The sequence below is a fragment of the Mya arenaria genome, chromosome 2 (assembly GCF_026914265.1).
Source record: "Mya arenaria isolate MELC-2E11 chromosome 2, ASM2691426v1".
In the NCBI taxonomy this organism is placed as follows: domain Eukaryota; kingdom Metazoa; phylum Mollusca; class Bivalvia; order Myida; family Myidae; genus Mya; species Mya arenaria.
In genome coordinates, this window is record NC_069123.1 from 26,103,986 (window position 1) to 26,126,516 (window position 22,531).

General features: G+C 33.0%; 1 protein-coding gene across 1 annotated transcript; it reads right to left on the reverse strand.

Annotated features, from left to right (window-relative positions):
• Window positions 1–1,677: 1,677 nt before the first annotated feature.
• On the reverse strand, window positions 1,678–6,406 carry LOC128246769 (uncharacterized). The gene is made up of 7 exons (XM_052965204.1): window positions 6,330–6,406; window positions 5,956–6,021; window positions 5,587–5,739; window positions 4,639–4,728; window positions 3,451–3,610; window positions 2,732–2,749; window positions 1,678–1,857 (listed from the first exon to the last, which is right to left on the reverse strand). Exons 2-7 carry the CDS (start codon window positions 6,019–6,021, stop codon window positions 1,784–1,786), a joined length of 561 nt encoding a protein of 186 aa, XP_052821164.1. The 5' UTR covers window positions 6,330–6,406; the 3' UTR covers window positions 1,678–1,783.
• Between the last annotated feature and the right edge of the window lie 16,125 nt (window positions 6,407–22,531).

Below are 22,531 nucleotides of genomic sequence, written 5' to 3' on the forward strand. Positions count from 1 at the left end.
CTGTTGGTAAATAGCCATGTCTATGAAAAATACGAGTGGTACAAATGATTTCTTGATCATTTTACCTTGAATAAAAAAATAAGACCCAGTGTCTGTGTCTCGTCGTTGTACATAATGTAAGGACTGGATTGTATGTTCTCAGCGGCAGTGACTAAGTTGTATTCTTCCACTTTTTGGATGGAAGTGGATATTGAACCAAAAATAAGCCTATTTTCATTTTTAAAACTCAAATATGGTTCGATTGAGTAAGGGCTGGATTGTATGTTCTTCGCGGCAAAGACTAAGTTGTATTCTTTAATTTTTGAATGGAAGGGGATGTTGAACAATAAATAAACCTAATTTTCAATTTTAAAAATTAGGTAGACTTAGAAGGCAAATCGAACGGAATAACATCAGGTAACGAGGTGGTCGAATTTACTCTTAGACATCACAAAAAAGTGACCGTTTTTCTGGGTCTTAAAACACCTAAAAACCTTGAGAATTACTTCTTTTTATCCTTTTAAAAATCAGAAATTGAATAGAAACTTCTAGGATCAGCGGCTTTTTGTAGTTACGGTTGGATAAACCGAAATTAGCATAAACATTTTCATTGACGTTATTTCCAAAATGACGTTGGGTGCGCATTCAGTTTGGCACTCATCTTTTTTCTAATGAAATGCAATTAAATGCTTTTCAATATAAATTTAGGACATAAAATAAAAAGAAAACTTGTTTATTCAGAGTAAGATCGTAATATATGTCACCGCGTGAACACTTAAAATGAATTACTTACTCGTGCCTTTAAAAGAAATGCTTTAAACGACCCATCATTTAAGAATATGTTTGATATCGTAATATCGTAATAAATAAAATGTAAGGTATAAGGGCAAGTGTTAAAGCCAACACATTTACAATGGCCCTGTTGAAAGGAACTTGGTCAAAGCCAACGAGAGGTATATGAGTTGCCGCATTATGCACGTGACATGCCAGCTTTTGTGGAGTAAATATTGTTGTCTGCAAAATAAAATTTGAATAATGACGTAACGGTAGTTTTTCATACATTTTACAAATATTGGTAGTAATATGTTGCCTTGTACGCGATTCATATTGCCTGATAAGTCGAAATCATTAAATGGAACTAAATTTTGAAAATGCATAACTGCTAAAGAAATTTGTTAGAGGACATAGGCAGTAGTGGATTATTTACTAATTCGAATAAACAGTGTTAGTTGAGCAAATGTTATTTTCTTAGTTTAGATGTTATTTGTGTTTTCTAGATTGCATCAATCCTTGTGAATTGTACAAGAACACTTGCTTAATGTTGTCATGTGCATGGCTTTATTTTTAGTTATGTATTTTACTTGTCCTATAGAGAGTAGTTTTATCTCTGAAAATAGGCCGAGCCCAGTAGTCTTTTGTTCAAATGAACTCGAGTTCACTTACCATTCTTAGACGGTAAACCAATTATATATCGGCAAAGCTATTTTGAATCGTGTGTTGTGTGTTTGTGGTGTGTGTGTGTGTGTATCTTCTGGCTGTACGTTATTACTATTAAACCATATTCCAAAACGATCGAACAAAGAACATCTTGGTCTGAAGCGAGTGCGCAAACCGTACAGCCACTTTTGATTGCCGCATGATAACTTATCGCAGTCCAGTCTTTTATGTTGTTTATTTGTGGCAACAAAGACAATCAAACATGTTTGTTTAAGGTTTATTAAAAAGATGAAGCAGGTAACACAAAATTAAATGTGTTTAACGAAAAAAATCTGGTCCAACCAAGTGAATAATCCCCAGTTGTCTCTTAGAGACTTTGCAGTTCCGAAGCTCTTCCACTCACAAAGCAAAAGCCGCAGTTGTGATGACAGCCGTCGGAATCTAGATATAAATACATACATTTGGTAACTTTTGATAAAAGTTGTGTAATTTAGTATTATAAAAATCTATATTATGAACGACTAAGTAGTATACAGGTGTTGCATATACATGCTAGTAGTTTAAAGGTATTGTTTAAACAGGTAACTAGTATAAAGGTTTATACAATATTTTATAAACAGGCTAGTGGTATAAAGGTTTTGTATAAACAGTTTAGAAATATTCACTTTTTGTTGATAGCTAAGTGGTATTAAGGTATTGTGTATGCAGGTTATTAGCATATAGATATTGAATAAACAGGTTATTAGTATAAAGGTATTGTATATAAAGGTTAGAAGTGTAAAGGTACTGTATATACAGGTTAGTAGTATAAAAATGTATAGGATACAGCAAGTCTAGCTGCAGAAGAATCCATAGATATTTTATTGAGCTCATTCAATATGTAAAACATACAGAAATACACTTCATCACACGATGCTCCTCTTTCTACTTCATTAAAACCATAACGCATTTTTATCTTACACTAGTGTGATTAAGGATGATATTTTCCAAATTAAGCGTCAAAATAATCACCAAAGTTATGAATAAAATACTTATTTTCTGCAACAATGTGTCATGTAACAAAAAATATTACGTTCGTTGCCAAATAAAAACCTTTTTAGTTAATCGTTACAAAAATCGATATTGCAAACGGCTCGCTTTATGACATTTCCTAAAATCCCGTCTTATTGTTATTTTAAATGACAACTCAGATAAGATGACAATGCCAGAATAATTGCGCCCTATATTGATTGCGTGCATTGGTATGAAGCTCTTGGGTATACAGGCATAACTAATACATTTATTATATGGTATTATAATACGATATGTTACTTACCTTTCATCTCTTCTCGATCTAAAAATCATATAAATATGTATATAGTATGATGAGACACAATATACACACTATTCATAAACACTGCTATTTTTCACCCTGTCTATGTAGATTTCATCAGTTAACACTATTAGTTATGATATTCAAATTGCCCTACAAGTGTTATCTAGTAGCCTTAATTTTACCCATAGACATGCATATTTAGCTATCATAGTGGCTGCTGGATTAGCAGTGTAACGATGTTCATCCCATGTGATTTTATGTTAAATGTAAATATACTGCTGATGGGATTTTTTTAAGCTGGACACGAGTGTTTTTCACTTATCATTATGCCCCAAAATTACAAGTATTCCAAAGCCAGCCTCAGGATGACTTCATACGGACTAGATAAACGAATGTTACATCTCTTTTATACCTTTTCGGTACCTCAAGCAAAAATGTTTGTAGTCATAAAGTACATAGGTGTCATATATTAAATTTTTAAAAACTGGATAGGTTTTGATAAGAATGTGCCTACATTCCCCTTAAATTTATGCAATCTTACTGCATTTACTCTTGTCGTACAAACCATGTTTCAAAGGAGGAACTTTGTGCAAAACCTTTTATTCGACTGAAAAATATGCATCAAGAATCTGTTTATATATGACCTACTTTAACCCGGCAGTATGTACACTAAACAGAAAAATAGGTCGATTCTGATTTGACCTATTAGAGAAGCTAACCTCTGCGGTATCTTCCAGTTGGTGTGAGAGTTCTTGAGTAGGTGCGGTAATCATGACAGAAGTTGGCTATTTTTTCACCGGCAATTGTGATGACATCCTCGTGTGACACCAGAGTAGGGTCGATCTTTGAGTGTAAGGCCAATGTCATATCCGTCCTTCCCTATAAAGTACACATATCTATAAGAATCGGGTATAGCTCTTCCTGTTTCTCTAGAAAGCGTTAAAGTATATATACTTTAAAAGAATTAACATTTATATCATAAAACTAACATTTGTATTGTCGTATATATTAACGCTTTGACTTAGAAAATCACTGTACATTTCCGGTGCTAAGAAACTTTAAATACTATTATTTAACGGCAATGCAATTAAATAGGGTTATTAGTACTGGGCTTTTGATCAGGGTTGTATTCGACTTGAGTGGATTTTTGCAAATTCGGATTTCAAGGGATTTCAAGAGATTTTGATTTCACTCGGCTAGCGCAGCCGAGTGAAATCAAAATCTGCAAAAATCCACGAGAGTCGAATACGACATTCTGGATAAAAACGCAGTACCAATAACCCTTTGTTATATACGTTACTGGTTAGATCACTTAAAAGTCACATGTTTTCATAATAAATGAAATTTTAACGACGCACTATTTTGTTTTATGCCTTCATTTTAACATCGCGCAATGATACTGGTTATCACGTGACGTGACAAGTGTGGAATGAGACCGTATTGCACTGAAGTGGAATACGGACAACCCTATTTTTCGATATGCATTGCGTGTGGATTTATGATGGTTATATAAAAAAAACTAATATTGACGTTGGATATTCAAAACGCAACCCCTACAATTAAAGATGTCGGAAAAGATGTTTGTTTGACGTAACGTCTTACTAGTTATCGTTGTGTAGGTTTTACCTTGGTTCGCCGAATTCAGTCCATCTCAACCGACTTAAAAGTATTTCACTTTCATTACTTAGTTATTGGCGTCTTCAAAATATTTAGCACTCTTTTGACTTATCTATAAAATTCATTTTATCTGATCTGATACAAAAACGTTTGATTTTTAACTTTATTTTATAAAAGACAATGGGACTGGTTTATGAGAAATTGTAAAGATTCTTTTTAAACCAAACGAAAAAGAACATGGTACTAAGTACCTGCGTTTCTTTTAAACTGGCTGCTTAACGCCAACATACCTGAGCATATATCTCCGGAGTCGAAAATGGAATTGGAGCCTTTGACAACAGACACAGCTGTCTACGAATATCCTTGAACACGACATACCCCTGAAAAACAAAAATATCAGTCACATTCATTGCAAAAAGAACACCATTCAATTCACTCGTGTATAATATAGAAACAAGTCATGTTAGATGTAGATAAATCATATTATCGAAAATAATTATTTTATTTTACGTTTTGTTTTTGTTTATTTAATTTGACTTTTATTTTTGTAAACAGTTAATTTAATTGTGTCGTTCAATAGCATTATTTTGAATTTACTTTGTATCCCCGCCGAGGTAGCAAGGATATTGTTTTTGACTTTGTCCGTCGGTCTGCCCTTCCGCCCGGAAGCTTACATCATGACGGCTATTTTAGAATTTGTTGAAACATTATAGGAATGTAAGAACACATAAGGAAATGGTACATGTAACATCCGTCTTTACCCTTCGTTTTATATAACAGCGACGGCCCTTGATTTTTTCTCGTCACGCATGTTAATTGATATATAATTGTTTGAATCAACAGGCCTTTTGATATTTTGTTGACACTGAACAAAAGTGTATGTTTATGCTTGTAAGATCTTATTGACACTGATACATAATTCATAATTGGATAAAGAAATGGTGCATGTCAATTTGCGTTTCTTTTTAATATATAAATCTCTAATTTCTTTCCTTATCTATTAAATTGAATATCAGCGTAGTAGTTTACCATTTTCATAGAACTTCAAACGTTTATATCACACTTAAAAACAACGTAAGTACAATATTTGTTTAACCCCATGTTATTTTAAAATATTTAGAAATTAGTTTGATCCATATATCATATATAGTAAAACTCATTTACAAAACAACGAATACATTAAATAGCAAAATGTACTGGATACACTATAGTTATATCGAACACTAATAATACCTTACCGTGTTGAAGTCATGGTAGTTAACAGTTGCCACATGGCCTTTGTACATCGAGACATCTCCAACAACGACAGTTACTGTGTTCTCCTCCATGTCGTGAACTATATCCTGGGAAATCTCAACACCTTCTTTGAGAACGTGTACAAAGCGGTACGTCTGGTAAAAGACATTCAATGTAATATTTTATTTAAAGCTAATCAATTCTCTGAAATAGGAACAATGTGATGATGCATTCCCTGTACAGTCGAAACAAAGCCAGGAAATAGAAAAAGCATGAATACCTTTTAAACTTTAAAAATACGATCCAGAGTTTTGATACAAACTTTACTCTGTTTTTTACACGCAGTGAATTAAACCATTTTATATACTCACATTTCTCTCAGATGAAACGAGCATCACCAAGCCGACGCACACTAAACCAAAAAATAAACAGTTCATCTGAAAAATATTTGAATTTTAATAATTATGTAATGTATCTTAACTACGGATGTAAATTATTAAATTTAATTCTAAATGATTTAGTTACTGCAAGCACTGTGTGGTGCGCTATTGAAATAATGTTTAATAATTCTGGTAAAAGATTATTAGTATACTAGGTATTGTTAAAACAATTCATAAAACATATTTTAGATATTATACACGTTATATTAATACAATAACATTTATAGATCTAATGTAACAAAATGCATAATAATCAAAAACTTCAAACCAGAAAACAAAGTATAATTCATTAAAAGTTAACTTGCCTTCGGGTTGTTAGCAGATTGAAGCACAGACAAGCATTAACAGTGATGTTTGAAATGTGGGAGCTGCTGAATGCTTCATATACCTTTTGATACAATCATGTGACAATGCTTAATCACAAGTGGTTGTTTACTTGGAGCTACGTGCTTCTAGCGGACGTTGAGCATGTTGTTTTGGACTTTTGGACCCCTGATTTAACAACGACCGACGAATTTGTTCTGTTATATGCACTTTTCGAACGCGTTTTCAACCGTATAATTATTACAAATACCTGTATACTATATATTGTTGATGTTTGTTTGTTAAGTGGAAGGTTGTATCCGAATGTTTACAGACCACTCATAGTCAGGTTAGGAGTATAAAGGTATTGTAGATCAGTTAATCCTTTGTCTGCTTAAAACTAATTATACAATTGTGTTAAATTCCTTTAGTATGTATTTTGGTAGTTGTTTGTATACATATTTAGACGCACATATCTTGAGCAGTGTCCTAGCCTTGTGCCGTAAACAGTATGTTTACCTTTAGGGCTAGTCTAGTTTTAATTGTGTCTTTAACATAGGGAATACGGTATAATTGAAATGTTTGCGTCTGCTAAGTGCGTCATTGGAAAACAGTAAATGGTTCTTGAAGTGGTGCTTGCACTTGTTTCACTGTAAATTAATTTGCACTTGATAGAACAATCAACGTCTTAATAATCATACTTGAGAGATGACAATGAGTAAAAAACTGTACGCAACTCAAGAGGATTACTTATAAAACAACATGTGTGTCCTTTACTTGCAATTGCACCAAAGGCAAACATAATCCAAAAGAATAATCGGGGTAGTTCAAGGTTAAGCGTTAGAGGAGGAGGGGGGTTGAATCGTTGAAATTGCTAACTAAATCCAAATATGGTCATTTGATGGATTAACTTAATTAACAGCTAGTTAAAAAATTTCCATACAATTATTCAATTCGAGTAAAGCTCAATTACTTGCATTTTCTCGCATGAAAAGATGCAAGCAGAGATAAGTTTAACAGGTAATTTGACATAAGCGGAACATTTCAATGTCATAGTTTACATATTCTGCAAATAAAATGGCCAAAACTATCAAAGCAAACATTCCGATAAAGTTTCTTGAAGATTGGACCAAAAATATTGCAAAATTTTAACATGGAGTTGACATACTGCGTCTGCTGGGTCACAATATTTAATATAATGACCCAGTGTTTGTCCCTATGTGACCTCTTTTTATAGCTTACCATGAATGCATCAAGGGGAACATTCTGACCATAAGTCGAACAGAGTCTGACCAATCAATACAAATATTTCGTTCCATGATTTGTCAAAATATTGACCAAGTGACCTAGCTTATGAACTCGTTTCATGCAAAAACTAATCAAAAGTTTTCATTAATCTAAGAGCAGATCCATTGTCTCAAGTATGTTTACGAGTATCGTTCTAAGGTTTGACATGATGACATTTTTGACCCCATGTGACCAATTTTTAAATGCAGTGAGATTTAGTCAAGAGTATCATTCTATCAGAGTATGATCATTATCTCACAAATGATAACAATAATATGATTCCGAACATAAATATAAGATTTGACCAAGTGACCTTATTCTTGATCACATGTGACCCAATTTTAAATTTGTCAAGGGCAAATACTCTGATAAATGTTTGTGAATAGTGGATTAAATATAATGTTTCTAGTACTTTCAAAATATTTGACATTGTGACAAAGATTTTTACCCCATGTGTCAAACTTTTACATGCAAATGAGAATTGTTCAAGGGGAACATTCTGTTCGAGTTTGAACATAATCTAAAGAATCACTACCAATATATGGTTCCGATAATATGATTTCAGACAAGCAAATCTTAGATTTGCCAAACTGAAAAAGTGTAAAATCACTTGTGACCCTGCTATTTAATTTTCCCTAAATTATGATTAAGTGAATCATTTTAGTCAAATTTCAAGTAATAAGTCACTTGTTTGACCTAAAGACATTGCTAACTAGTTTTATACCCCATGCGACTCAATTTCCATCCCATTGAGACACTGATCAAGGTGAACCATAATTCCAAGTTTTAACGTAATCTTACTTATCCCTAGCAACAAATGGTTCCGATGATGTAGTTTAAAACAACAAAAACTAAGAGTTTATTTGATGACATATTCTTTATCCCATCTTACCTAGTTTACCCTATGTTACCGAGATTTACAAGGAGTCGAGATATTATCAAGGAAAACCTTTCTTAGAATATAATATATTTGTGTGTCGGATGGGCGGTCGGACCAACGGACGGATGTGGACGGACTGACGAAAATACGATCAACGCCAAACCAAAAACATTTTTTTATAATTCCCTCTACGAAATCTTCGGTTAGGAGGTGGATAATTAAACACGTGCCTATCGTGCAGGAACAACTTAAGTAAACCTGAGATTGGTCTGCTAGCATTGGTAATTATTCCTCTGATTTCATGAAGAAATGTTTAAATTTACGAAATTAAATTCAACAATATGATTAGTTTTGGAAAGGCAATAGTGGAATTATAATTCATCTGAATGACAGAACCGTTTTCTGTGATCACATTCAATTACAAATTTAATTTAATCCCTACAGATCAAATGTAATAATCCTAAAAAGGGTTTTAGATAATCTTGCCTAATGCAGAAAATTAATGAATAATTGCTGTCGCTCGAAGGAGCCCATTATAATACTCTGTCAGAGGGGTAATGTCTATACAAAGGTCAATGTTGTATCTCCGGAAATAGGACTCTAAACTTACTCAAAGAATCAGCGTTTGAGGATTGCTGTGTAAGTCAGAACAAATTATAGGTAGGATTCCTTAAATAAGGTTTATTATGATCTGCGTAGCTTTCTCAAATGTAGCAAATGGATTTACCGTTTCCCACACAGCCTGAAAGCGTAAGTCGGGAGGCGTCCCGCGGTTCAGTGAAAGTAGATGAAGGCTACCATGTCGTTGATTAGCAACTAAGTACAAAGACACTTTAATATCTAGAAGTGCCACAATAACCCAAACAAAGGAAGTAAAACAGCCGGGATCCTACGAAGCCAACCCTTTTCATATTCGCATTTGAATCCACTTTTGCTTCAATAGAGCCAGTGTTGAGCTATTTTAACCCCTCGAACTTTTAACTTTAAAAACAAACTTTTTCCATATTTGTTTTGTACAAAGGGACAGCAAACATTAATTACAATCGTTTTTATGTTTGTGTGAGAAATTTTCAAAACAAGACCATTTGTAAACAAAATTTACAAATGATTACCGATAGGCACAAGAAATCGTCTATTACCCTCTCTCGGGGATAATCATGTATCAATATCAACAAATTCATTTACATGCGTATTTCTCATGGATTCACGCAACAGAAGCAACATATTCTTTAATGTTAAATTGACGTAAATAAGTTAAAACAGATAATGAAAATATATGTGTTAGCAATTTGACAGTTCGAAGATGAAGTAACAGCTGTACAAGGACTTATAAATGGCATTAAATGTCCATAAACACAACTTAACATGTCTAAGATAATAGTAAGGGAAGTTGGAAACATTAGTTTTTGCTTGTCTGGTGCACTTAAATATGACTGATGACTATCGTTCTCAAAGGTCTACATCTGGACGTTTTTGTGTTTTTTTTTATGTCGAATCAATTCATACACATAACTCCTAAAAAACCTGTTATCACATTAAAACATAAAATTGAGAATTAAGACTCCAAAAGGATTGTATAATTACCTAATCGTACAGACTTGCTCTTTCCAAAAGAACAATTTATTTGGCTGGTATTATATATTTGGCAAAAAACGTTTACTAATAAGTATGTGTAGATTTTCAAGTACGGTTTTCTTCTATATCATACGAAAGAAGGTTTTTTAGCAAGTAACTCAGCTACCATGTTTGAAAATATTTATTACTTTTTTCTTTTTTATAAATATAAAGTAAAAAACACACTCTGACACAGGTGTAAATGTTCAAACAAGGGCCATTAAGAAATACACGTTAACTGAACTAATGACAAAGACATTGTTAAGCATTTCACTACAACAATAACACAATTTGGGGTACGGTGATGTCGGGGCATCCTGCATTGCATTAATGACATAAACGTTTGACTGAAAATGTTTTCCCTCGACAGTTAGTACCTTGTACGTTGAGACAATAATCAATAATTCAAAACGAGCACTTAAACATAGGGTGTAAAAAATAATCTGTCCGTTGGTAAAATGTCATGCTACAACAAAATGCGTGTGAATTATATTGGTTTCTATGCTAGCTCATTTGAATTTATTTTGAATCCTGAATAAAACGATGAATAGCCAGCGCCTCAATGGTAGTCCTTTGTAAATTATGCAAGAGCGGGATCGGCATTGACTTAAGGAAGGTGCATTCTTAAACGTTTGGGATTGAAATGGATATTGAAACGTGCTTAAGCTCATTTTATCGAAGTTGTCAACTTTTGATTTTGTCAATCCCAAAATGAGGTTTGATTTAGTTTTGTTTTATATTGCTTGCAACATATAGCCACTGACCTAGCATGACATTCATCATACGTACGTCACCCACATGACTGACGTCGTATTTCAGATGTGGCGATTAGGTTTTATATTATAATATATAGGTTCAAATATGACAAATAAATTGTTATCACCAATCAACCTTTTAAGCATAGTCATATCTTGGCACCGAGTTTTGTTTGGGAAATATCGTTTTTTTTATTTATTTTGAAATATGAATCGACATTTAAACGTTTTTTACCGAGTATAATATAACAAATAAACTATAAATTTCCGTTACCACTGGATTCATTTTGTTTCGTGTAATCATTGCTTACGTTAAATCCTGATATTTATGATATAATGCCATGCAACTTGAAAATTGAAAATTATGTGAATGTAATAGACTGACTAAAGATTCCAATGGTTTCTCAGATATCACAAGCAATCGTTATGTTTCAGCGGAAGTTATATTTCTTTCTCATAAAACTATCTGGAACGTATTTATATTACAGACGATCGTAACTTCAACCGAGAAAATCAAATTTGATATTTGGTATGGAATTCAATAGATCATTCCTTTAATGTTCGGCAAATCAAAGGCAATGAAGTAATCGTTTTATGCTTAGACCTAAAAGTAATAAAAGACTTTTTTAGGATATTAACATCCAGAAATGACATAGGTAAAAATGTTATTATTTATTTATTTATTTTTGTTATTTTTTAAAAAAACACAAGAGTCTGAATTTTTTAGTAGGTAGGGTCGGGTTACTATTAAAAAAAACTCCTTTGTTTTGTTTGACAGGAATTCTTTGCTTTAATGTATGTATTAATGTGTTATATTGTATCAGATGTATGGAGATTATGTGCCAAATGTATTTTAACTATTGTTCTGTATTTGATTTTATAGTTAGTTTTGTTTAGTAAACAGCGGTTTTCATTAAATTAACATACTAAGAGGCAACCAATGCAAATGCTTTAATAAACCTCATTGAATATAGATCAATATTTCCTTAGCTGAGCAATTGATAACATCAAATATTGAAAATAAACAATAAGAATGAAATACATTTTCCATACAAGGAAAGTTTGGTTTGGAAATAAAAATGGGGATTTCGTATCGGTCTGGGATACCAGAATATTACAGCTGAGACAAACTTTAATCGAATACTTATGTGAAGATCTACAGAAACAAGCTCAGTAGCCAAAAGTTGAAACATACAATGCCGAAAATTAAAACGAGCTACACGCTTTTCCATTTAAAAATATGTATTTATGCTTGTCAGTCCAAACCTATAGTTGTTGTTTTTAAGATTTAATCGACAGAAAATGTTCTTACTGTAATTATAAGTGCCTGCTTGACATAAACTTTGAATAATGTATCATCGAGCCAAATCGGTCAAATTTAAGTTGTACTTTTTTAAATCATTCATTTAGAAATACTTGCAATGCAACAATTAATACTGCACATGCATTTGTATAATAGACGCAGCGTCCGTAGCAGAAAACTACAAATACCACGTGATGTGAACGCTTACTCCGTACAACCATTTCTTAGAACAACTATTAACACTTGACTCTATTATACACAGATATTATAATCCGCTACAGGAAATAAAATGGGCGATACATTTCTGTTTAAAGAAAATAGTATGTATTATATATTTCCGTTTCATGAAAATAATATGGATGGTATATGTCCGTTTTAAGAAAGTAGTATTCGTGATAAATTGCCGTTTCATGAAAATTATTTAACTCATAACTCAATAATTACATTGCAACATACAAGGAAGACCAAATCATTAAACGTGCTAGTCACGATTACAAACAATAATATTATTTTTAAAACAAGATGAACGGTGCAGGTGCCAAACAAAACTTGTATTTAAGAGCATGTTTAACAATAACGTGGTGAGATTTGAAGGACATATACTGAATTCATATCGTATTCAATACAAGTCAATTCTGAGAATTCACTGGCGTCATTAAGCGAAGAAATAAAATGGGAAGTTGAGCAATGCATCCGTTGTCGTTTATCAACATGACAGCTTAAGAGCCCAAACACAACAGACGGTATATGGTAAAGCATTACCGCTAACGTAATGATACGACATTATGTATTGCGCTTACTTAGGCAACTTTTACAGCAATAAAAACTGCTGAAGTTATCAAAGCAGGCTCAGGGTATTACTCATACGTATACATTTTATCGGATATTCTTGCAACTTCGGACTGGAACAATTTATTAAATCCTATTCAAAATGTCTCGTATGTACTTATTTAGTATGTTGATTCAACCGTTCCAGCTGTGCCTACATGATCTCAATATATGAGTACAACTTTAATAGGTTACCTATATAAGCAAACACAACGTTGTTTACATGAGAAAACTGTTTAACAATGGACCAAATAATATTATACGTGATATTTTGAAATAGTTGATTGCTTACCTTGTGATTTCTGCAGTAATATGAATGCAATACATTTACAATAAAATACCAGTTTGTGACAATGAGTAAGGTTATACTATACAATTGATATCACTTAGAAGTTTAAAAACAAACATCAATACAATTTAAGGACAACTTTATATGTGAAATGTATTTGTTGGTGTTGAAAAACAGCATTAATTCCAGTTGGCTTTCATAAGTCTTGAGAGATTCATAAACACAAGGACAAAAAACGACCGACACAATATGGCTTCAGAGTGATGGACTCTTATGTATATAAGATATGTGATATGAGTTTGGAATCAAATAATATTATATTGAACGTAGCTAAGGGAAATATTGTGGAAAAACTGAATAGACAAAAAGGCGGATTCCAAAATCAGTTAGGATGCATCATGACCAGTTTTTCACTGAGAGAATGTCTGCATTACGCAAAGGAATTTTCATCTCCAGTATATCTCTGCTTTTTGGACGCTCGACAAGCCTTTGATCGGGTCTGGCACGATGGGCTCTTTTATAAATTACTGAAAATGAACTTGGACTGCAATTCTCCCAACCCAACGATCGACGCGAATACTCTGTTAGCCATTCGCGAGATGTACGAGGGTGCCAAAAGCCGTGTGAGGTATCGGGGGCTCTTCTCGGAGGAATTTCCGGTACTGCAGGGGACCCGCCAAGGTGGCAAGAGTTCCCCGATCTTGTATTTAATCTATATCAACGACTTGATTAATGAACTACAACAAAGCAATAACGGACTATGTTTGTATGACATTAATATGAGTGCGCCTACAGTTGCCGATGACATGGTACTTGTTTCCTTCTCGAAGACCGGCATGGACAATATGTTACAAATTTGCTCTAATTACTCAAATCGTTGGCGATTTCTATATAACTCGAGTAAATGTGCTATTGTTTAACAAATCAGGTGTGCTAGTACAATCTGTAAAACCGTCCTTTTCTCTAGGACACGACCTCGTCCCAACACAGAAGAAATACACCCATCTTGGTATTATTTGCAATGAGACTCTCTCTGTGCAGGAATGTGTTCAAGAAGCGTGTACAAAACTTCGTGGATCTTATCTAAATATATGCAGCAGTGGTATAAACCCTGATACTGTCAGTGCCAAAACCCTTAGGACATATTACCAGTCAGCGATCCTACCACGGCCCTGTACGGGTGTGAACTATGGACTAATATATCAAAGAATGAAATTCAGAGACTAGAAGTTGCGCATAGGTTTTGTGTAAAACACATGCAAGGATTTCAAAGAAGTGTTGCTACTAAATTCGTTTTATCTACTTTGAACATTACATCTATTGAAGTACCTATCGATTGTAAAAAACTTCAATTTTTCGGTCAAATGTGCAGACTTCCGTGTCAATATTTAGCGAAGATCATCTTCAACAGTAGACTAATACGCTACATCAACTTTGATAGACAAACTGTAGGTTTTGTACCTGACATTTATCGCTTGTGCCAAAAATACCTTTTAGTCGATTATATAACGCAATATATAAATACTGGGCAATTTCCATCCAAATATGAATGGAAAAAAACTATTCATAAAAGCGTGTTACTCCCAGCTAGACAAACTCATTTTGAACGAACCGTGAACGAAAATCGAGCAATGCAAAATATGATATCTTTTAATAATTGTTCGCCACTATGGATTATTGCAAGAAATAAACCAAAACTGCGATCAATCTGTAAGCAGATTCTGAGTGATTTTGGTCTATTTGTGTCACGCTCATATTTACAAATTTGTAAATGCTGTAATTTAAGGACAGACAATATTATTGTTCATCTCTTACTTCATTGTCATGCAAAAGAAGAGTACCGTAATTCCCTTTGGGATACAATTTACGAACAGTATGGGATCGACATTTTTAAGTCGATAATGACAATGACATGTACTGATCAATGTGTGTATCTATTTTCACTTAGTACCGATATTTATGATGAAAGTTTTGTCAACTATCCTGTCACAGTTGCAATAGTCAGACTCTTGCGGAGTGTGTAACTTTAGATTACTAAATAGCTTCAAAAACGGTTTTCACTATAAACTGTCTTAAGTTTCGTTTTGTTTAAGGCAACCTTAGTGTTTACTTTGCTTGGCTATTACTAATCTGGACAAATGTGCTTTACTTGTATTTTACACAGAAAGCGCCATGTAGAGATTGTCTGTAATACATCTTGAGTAGATACCTCTGAATAATTATCGTTCATATATTTTGCCAATTTACATCTGACTATCTATACATAGTTGTATGTGCATGGAAGATGTTGGTTTTGTAAATGATTACTGGAAATGTTTAATGTTCGTAATGTCCATCTATATTATATCACAATGTTCTTTTGATGTTCGTGTATATCATATCATCGATGTGTGTATATATTTTTTGTTACATCTGTATATATGTTACTCTCTTCACTTATGGAGGAATAAAAAGTATCTATCTATCTATCTATCTTTAGAGTTTACCTAGTTAATTGGGCTATACACTTATAATTCATTTCTCTATGCAATTCAATGAAAATAGGTTCAGATTGGAATAATTGACCATTTTTGTGTTTCATGTAAATTAAAACCATACAATTCCTTAACATACTGTACAAAGCTAAATTATTTACACTATAAAAAGGTATGTCGCGATTCTCTCACTGTAAAATAAGAAACTGTAGTGTTTTTTTTCACGGAGTCCATGTTGCATAAGACCGGAAGTAATTTAAGTTCTAGTTCAGCATAACATATTTACTCTCTGAGATTTTGTTTTTCTTTCTGGTTGCAGGTATTAAACTGAATTTAAAGAAAAGGAACTATTCTCATTAATTAAACCTAGACAAAGTATCAGTAAGAAGCATCATTCTCAATCTTAACAAGAGAAAGCACCGTGGACCACATACAGGAACTTTGCATTTAATTATAAAGTATCTATAGAATATTTATGCGAAAACCAACGGAAACAAGCTCAGTAGCAAAAAGTTTAAACATACAACAGGTTTATTGGCACTGGGTAAACGCCAAAGACAAAGAACATAAAAACAAAAAATCACAAACAAGAAACAAAACTAATCCAACCATTTCTGTACCACGTTTCGATTAGTCTTACATACATAATACACCCTCTTCTAGCTCAATATAAGGTTTCATGTTTTCCATTCGTACAAGCTGCGCCTGTGCTTTAAGGCGTTTTGGCCAAAAGTGTCATTCTTTGAGGTTTTCAACTAAACCTAGACCCAAATACCAATTGAAACATCAAATGGTGCAGTTTTCTACATATCTTCATATTTGATTTGAAAAATCATCGAAATCGGGCATTATGCGTTCACTTCGGAACGCAGACTACTCAATGTTTAAATTGTTTTGAGTGAAAACTGTATGAATTATGAACAAGCTCGGACAATAGGCTAAATCAATTTTGGAGCAGATATTATTGGCTTTAGTACCTTCTCAATATTTGTTCTAAAGGTTCGGTGCGGGATAATTAAGCACCTTCTGGTCGTACAGAACTAATTTAAGTAGGACCTGAGATTGTTTTGCAAGCATTGGTAAGTATTCCTCTGATTTCAAGCAGAACTATTTAGATATAATAGACCAATTCAAAATTTATGAATTTAATTCTACAATCATTTTCTATTTTCGAATTGCAATAGTGGAATTCAAATTCATCTGAACGATAGAACCGTTTAATGCGATCACATTCAATTACAAATTTCATTTAATATCTGCAATATAAATGTAATAATCCTAAAAAGGCTTTAAGATAATCATGCCTAATGCAAAAATGCAAAATGAATGATTGCTTTCGCGATTAGCAGCCCAGAATAATACGTAAAGAGTCGTAATGTCTGTTCATAGGTCAATCTTGTATCTCCGGAAATTGGACTAAACATTTACTCAATGAAGCTTTAAAGGACTGTTTTATAAGGCATCATCAATGAGTTTTCAAAATGCATAAGCTTCTTTGGGTTCTTATGTGCCCTTGATTTACATGAAAAGCGTTGAAATATCATAATGGTATAAGATACACAAAGAATACAAATCGCTCTATTTAAATGCAGCTATGTAATTTAGTTTACATATCAAGTTGAGCAACCAGTAATACCCTTTCAAATGACCCACAAATTACGATGGGAAACAGCGCATTAACATTTAACATATTCGTTATTCCGAGAACCTTTTTGTGGATTTGAATCATTTGAAAAATGTACCTTACATTGCAGGTGTTCAGCGGTGTTGTGATAGTAAATTACGGCTTCATTGCCGTTGATAAGCAAACAAATACAAAGACACTTCAATGTTTAGAAAGGCTTCAATAACGGAACAAAGGGAGTATATCAGCCGAGACTCCATGAAACCAACCCCTTTCATACGCGTTTTCGAAAGCAATTTAAACCACTACATAGGCACTAACGCCCCTCAAAAATACCACCCTCAAAGATCAGCAGCAACGTTAGTCTTCCATTGAAATTGTTTAATACGCAAACAAACCGCGCAAAATGGCAAATTCGTCAAAGTTATATTATATAATATTGAGTCCAAGATTCTTGTTCAAAACGAATGCTCAAACGAGGTTGCACACAACAATAGCATTACGGAATAAGAACGCAGTGCCTTCCATTGAGTACCCAATTTCGACGGATATTAACGACATTTACCGATCAACATTTTAGCATTACATTAGCAACATTACAAGTTGATTTACTTGAACACCTTTGACAGTTATATTACAGATTATACATAATTTACACTTTGGATAGAATAACAATGCTTATCGAACTTACTGGAGTATTGTTAAATGCCGCGGCTTATTATCCTTTTATGACAAATTTCAAGGAAGGGAAATAACCTTAGATGTTTTTTATAACAAAGGGAAGCAATTATACAACGGCGTTATATTCACAGGGTCATGACTTTGCACGTTCTTGGGTCAACGTTTTACACTCTCAAATGATTAAGATATTCGATGATACTATTCACAATAATTTTGAATGTTAATTACTCATTGCTTCTAATGATTTTAACATCATTTGGGTTTGAAAGAATAATACTCGCTGACCAATAACATGAAATAGATAACCGAAATATATATACTTAAGAATAAACGTCTGGTACATTTGATTTAATAGTATTTTATTGCATGAGAACACATTTGACATTGAGAATATAAACGCAAATTTCAACACAATATTTAAACCGACATTATATAATCCAGCATGTAAAGGGATTGGGCCGCGAGTTTTGCCAACATCAGGTGCCCAAATTCCTTTGCATGCTTGTTTTTATGATGTCATGTCGTCTTGCACAGGTTTTCAATATCAGAAGTATTCGTACCTTAGGACATCAAACATGAATTAAGATTATAGTTTTGTTTGTGCAAGACACTCTTTTAAAGACAGAACATTCCAAAGTAAATTCATGAATGATAACAGATGGGCATCCCCTATTTTTTCCAGTATCTTGGTCGGGGGATAAACAAGTATTAATTTCAACAGATGCATGTGCAGACATATTGTTCATGGATTCGCGCAACAGAAGGAACAAAAACTTAAATGCGTAATTTACTTAAACGTGTTATAAAGGTTAACGTAAATACATTCGAAGGCAATTTGACATTTCGAAGATGAAGTAAAAGCTGTACAAGTATCAAGGATCTTAATTGTCAATAAACCCAACTTAACATGTTTACGACGATAGCATAGGAAGTTTGAAACATTAGCAATTGTATTGTCTGGTGCATGCATATTTAAGTGATTCAAAAAAAGGTATACGCCAGGACGTTATTGTGAGTTTTATGTCAAATCCATCCATACACATAACTCACCAAAAACCTATTATCACATTACAAACATTAACCAAGAACTAAGACTCCAAAGGGATTACTTAATCACGCAGACTTGCTCTTTCCAAACGAACACTTTGTTTGTCTGGTATTATATACTCTGCAAAAGAAATAACTGCTAAGTATGTGTAGAGGTTAAAGTCCAATTCTGTTCTTGTCTTTTATCATATGAAAGAAGTTATTTAGCCAATTACTCTGCTAACATATTAGAAAGGATTTATTGTAATCAGCATATTACTATTACTGTTACTATTACTCTTTCTACAAGCAAAAAGGGGTGTGATGTGAAAAGTCACAAAATATCACACTCTGGGTAACTTTTCTAATAAAGTAATAATAAAGGTACGTTTTAATTGAAATAATGTCAAAAATTAAATCAAGTCTTTGACTACCGCAAAAACATAATGTTGGGCATTGGTATGATGGCACCCTATATTGCATTGTTAACGTAAACGTATATCTTTAAACGTGTGTCAACGACTGTTAGGTCTTTGTACGTTGAGAAACGTAGTTTAACAAAACATTGGTTAAAATCAAACGGCCATTTAAACAGAGGGTGTAAAAAGACCCTATCCGTTGGTAAGAAACATGTTACAACAAAATGTGTATGAATAATAATGGTTTCTACGCAAGCTTATTTAACTCTAATTTAAGGCCTGAAACGATGAATAGCCAGCGCCTCAATGGTTGATCGTTTGTACATACTGTCAGAGCAGGAGCGGCATTGACTAAAAAGGGAAGGTGTATTCTTAACCTTTGGAGATTGAAGTGAAATTAAAACTTGCATACGCCCATTTTATCGAAGTTGTTAACTTTTTGTATCTGTCAACCCCAAATTATGGTTCGATTTAGTTGTTATATTGGGGTGCTTGCAACGTATAGCCACGGACATATATCATACGTACGTCAACCAAAACGACTTACGTCGTATTTAAGATATGGCGGTTAGGTTTAATATTATAATATATAGGTTCAAATCTATGACAAATATTGTGTAATCTCCAATCAACCTTCCAAGCATTGTCATATCTTGAACTTTGGTATGCTGATTTTTGTTTAGGAAATATCGTTCTTTCATTTAATTTGAAATATAAATCGACATTTAAAAGCGTTGCCGCTTGACTTGTTTACCGAGTATAAAATAAAACAATAAACAATAAATCTCCGTTACCACTAGATTTATGCTGTTTCATGTCATCATAGCGTACTTTAAATTCTGATATTTATGACATGATATCATGTAACATGAAAATTGATGTGAATGTAACAGACTGACTAAAGATTCAAATGGTTTCTCAGATATCACAAGCAATCGTTATGTTTCAGCGGAAGTTATATTTCTTTCTTTGTCATAAAAATATCTGAAATTATATTTATATTACAGGAAAGACGATCGGTACTTCTACCGAGAAATTAAAAGTTTGATATTTGGTATTGGTATTGAATTCAATAGATCATTCCATCAATGTTCCACAAATCAAAGGAAATGAAGTAATCATTTTTACTTAAGGCCATAAAGTAAAAAGTAGTTGTTTAGGTTATTAACATCCAGAAACAGCGCTTTTAAATGTCGATTTATATTTCAAAATAAATACCTAGGTAAAACTGTTTTTATTATACATTTATTTTTTTAATTAAAAAACAAGAAGCTTCGGCAGCTTTCAGTCGGTACGGTCGGGTTACTTTAAACAAACTCCTTAGTTTTGTTTCACAGGAATGATTTCCTTTAATCTATGTATACATGTGTATATTTTAATTAAAGTATAGGGATTATGTGACAAATGTATTGTATTTGTTTTGTATTTGTTTTTATAGTCAATTGTGTTTATTAAACAGCGGTTTCATTAAATCTGTAATACAACTGCCTTGCCTGCTAGCCCACACTTTGAATTATGTATCATCCACTAAAATCGGTTAAATTTCAGTTGTTCTTTTTCAAAGCATTTATTTAGTAATACTTGCAATGCGATAATTAAAAAATGCATATACAATTGTATAAGAGTCCGTAGCAGGCTCTATTATACGCAGATATTTTAATCCGCTTCAAGAAATAATATAGGTGATACATGTCCGTTTAAAGACAATAATATGTGTATATCTCCGTTTTATCAAAATATCATGGATGGTATATTTCCGCTTTAAGAAAGTAGTATGCGTGATATATTGCCGTTTAATGATTTTTTTAACTCATAGCTCAATAATTACATTGCAACATACATACAAGGAAGATCAAGTGGAAAATCGTGCAAGTAGCGATAACGAACAATAATACTTTTAAAAACAAAAACAATGATGACTAATGCAGATACACTTTAACATACAATATTCTTACAAAAGTGTGATGTGATCTGAAGGACATATATATTGAATCCATTTGTCTTTATCGTTTCCCATACAATACAATTCTGAGAATTTAGTTGCGTCATTAAGCTAAGAAACATTGAAGTTGAGCAATGCATCTGTTGTCATTTATCAGCATGACGGCGTAAGAGCTGAAAGAGAGTATAAATATTTATTAAACTTAAACAAAGTCAAAAGTCATCTTTCGAAGTAGCATTCTCAATGTTAAACAATGAGAGTGCATCCTGAAATATATACTGGTACTTTTTTGTTCCAAAGTACAAATTAGTGAAACCGTCCCATTATTTTGTATGAAAATTACTTTCGGTTAGTCCGACAAACATAAATACACCCGCTTATAGCTCAATATTAGGTTTCATAAATAGCTGTGCTTTATGATTTTAAGGCGTTCATGCCCAAACTGCCACTCTTTGAGGAATTCAACAGAATCTGGGCTCAAACGGCATTGAGTCTTTATATTGTTTAACTAGCATTCATTTGGTAATTATTCTCTAATTTCAAGCAATTCAAACTATTTAGGTATCAGCAGAACGATTTAAATTTCAGAAAGTAAATTTCTGCAGTATGATCAATTTCATTTTCGAACAGCAACAGTCATAACCGAATTCATCTGAATGACAGAACCGTTTAATGTAACCACATTCAATTACAAATTTAATTTAGTCTCTACAATTTAAATGAAATAATCCTAAAAAGGCTATTAGATAATCTTGCCCTATGCGAACATGCAAAATGAATTATTGCTGTCGCGTGTAGCACCCCAGTATAATACTCTAACAGAGGCGTAATGTCTGTACAAAGATCAATCTTGTATTTCCGGAAATTGGACTCGAAATTAACTCAATGAATAATTATTTGATGAATGTTATATGAGTCAAATATACAGAAATATCAGTATTAAGGTTTGCGATGCACATTTAATACAAAGTTTGCGATGCACATTTAATGCAAAGAAACTCCAACAATAACGTAAAATGTAGCTTTCGAGTTTTCTTAAAATATCAGTTGAATCTCCAAGAATAACTGGTTAATCAGAGAAA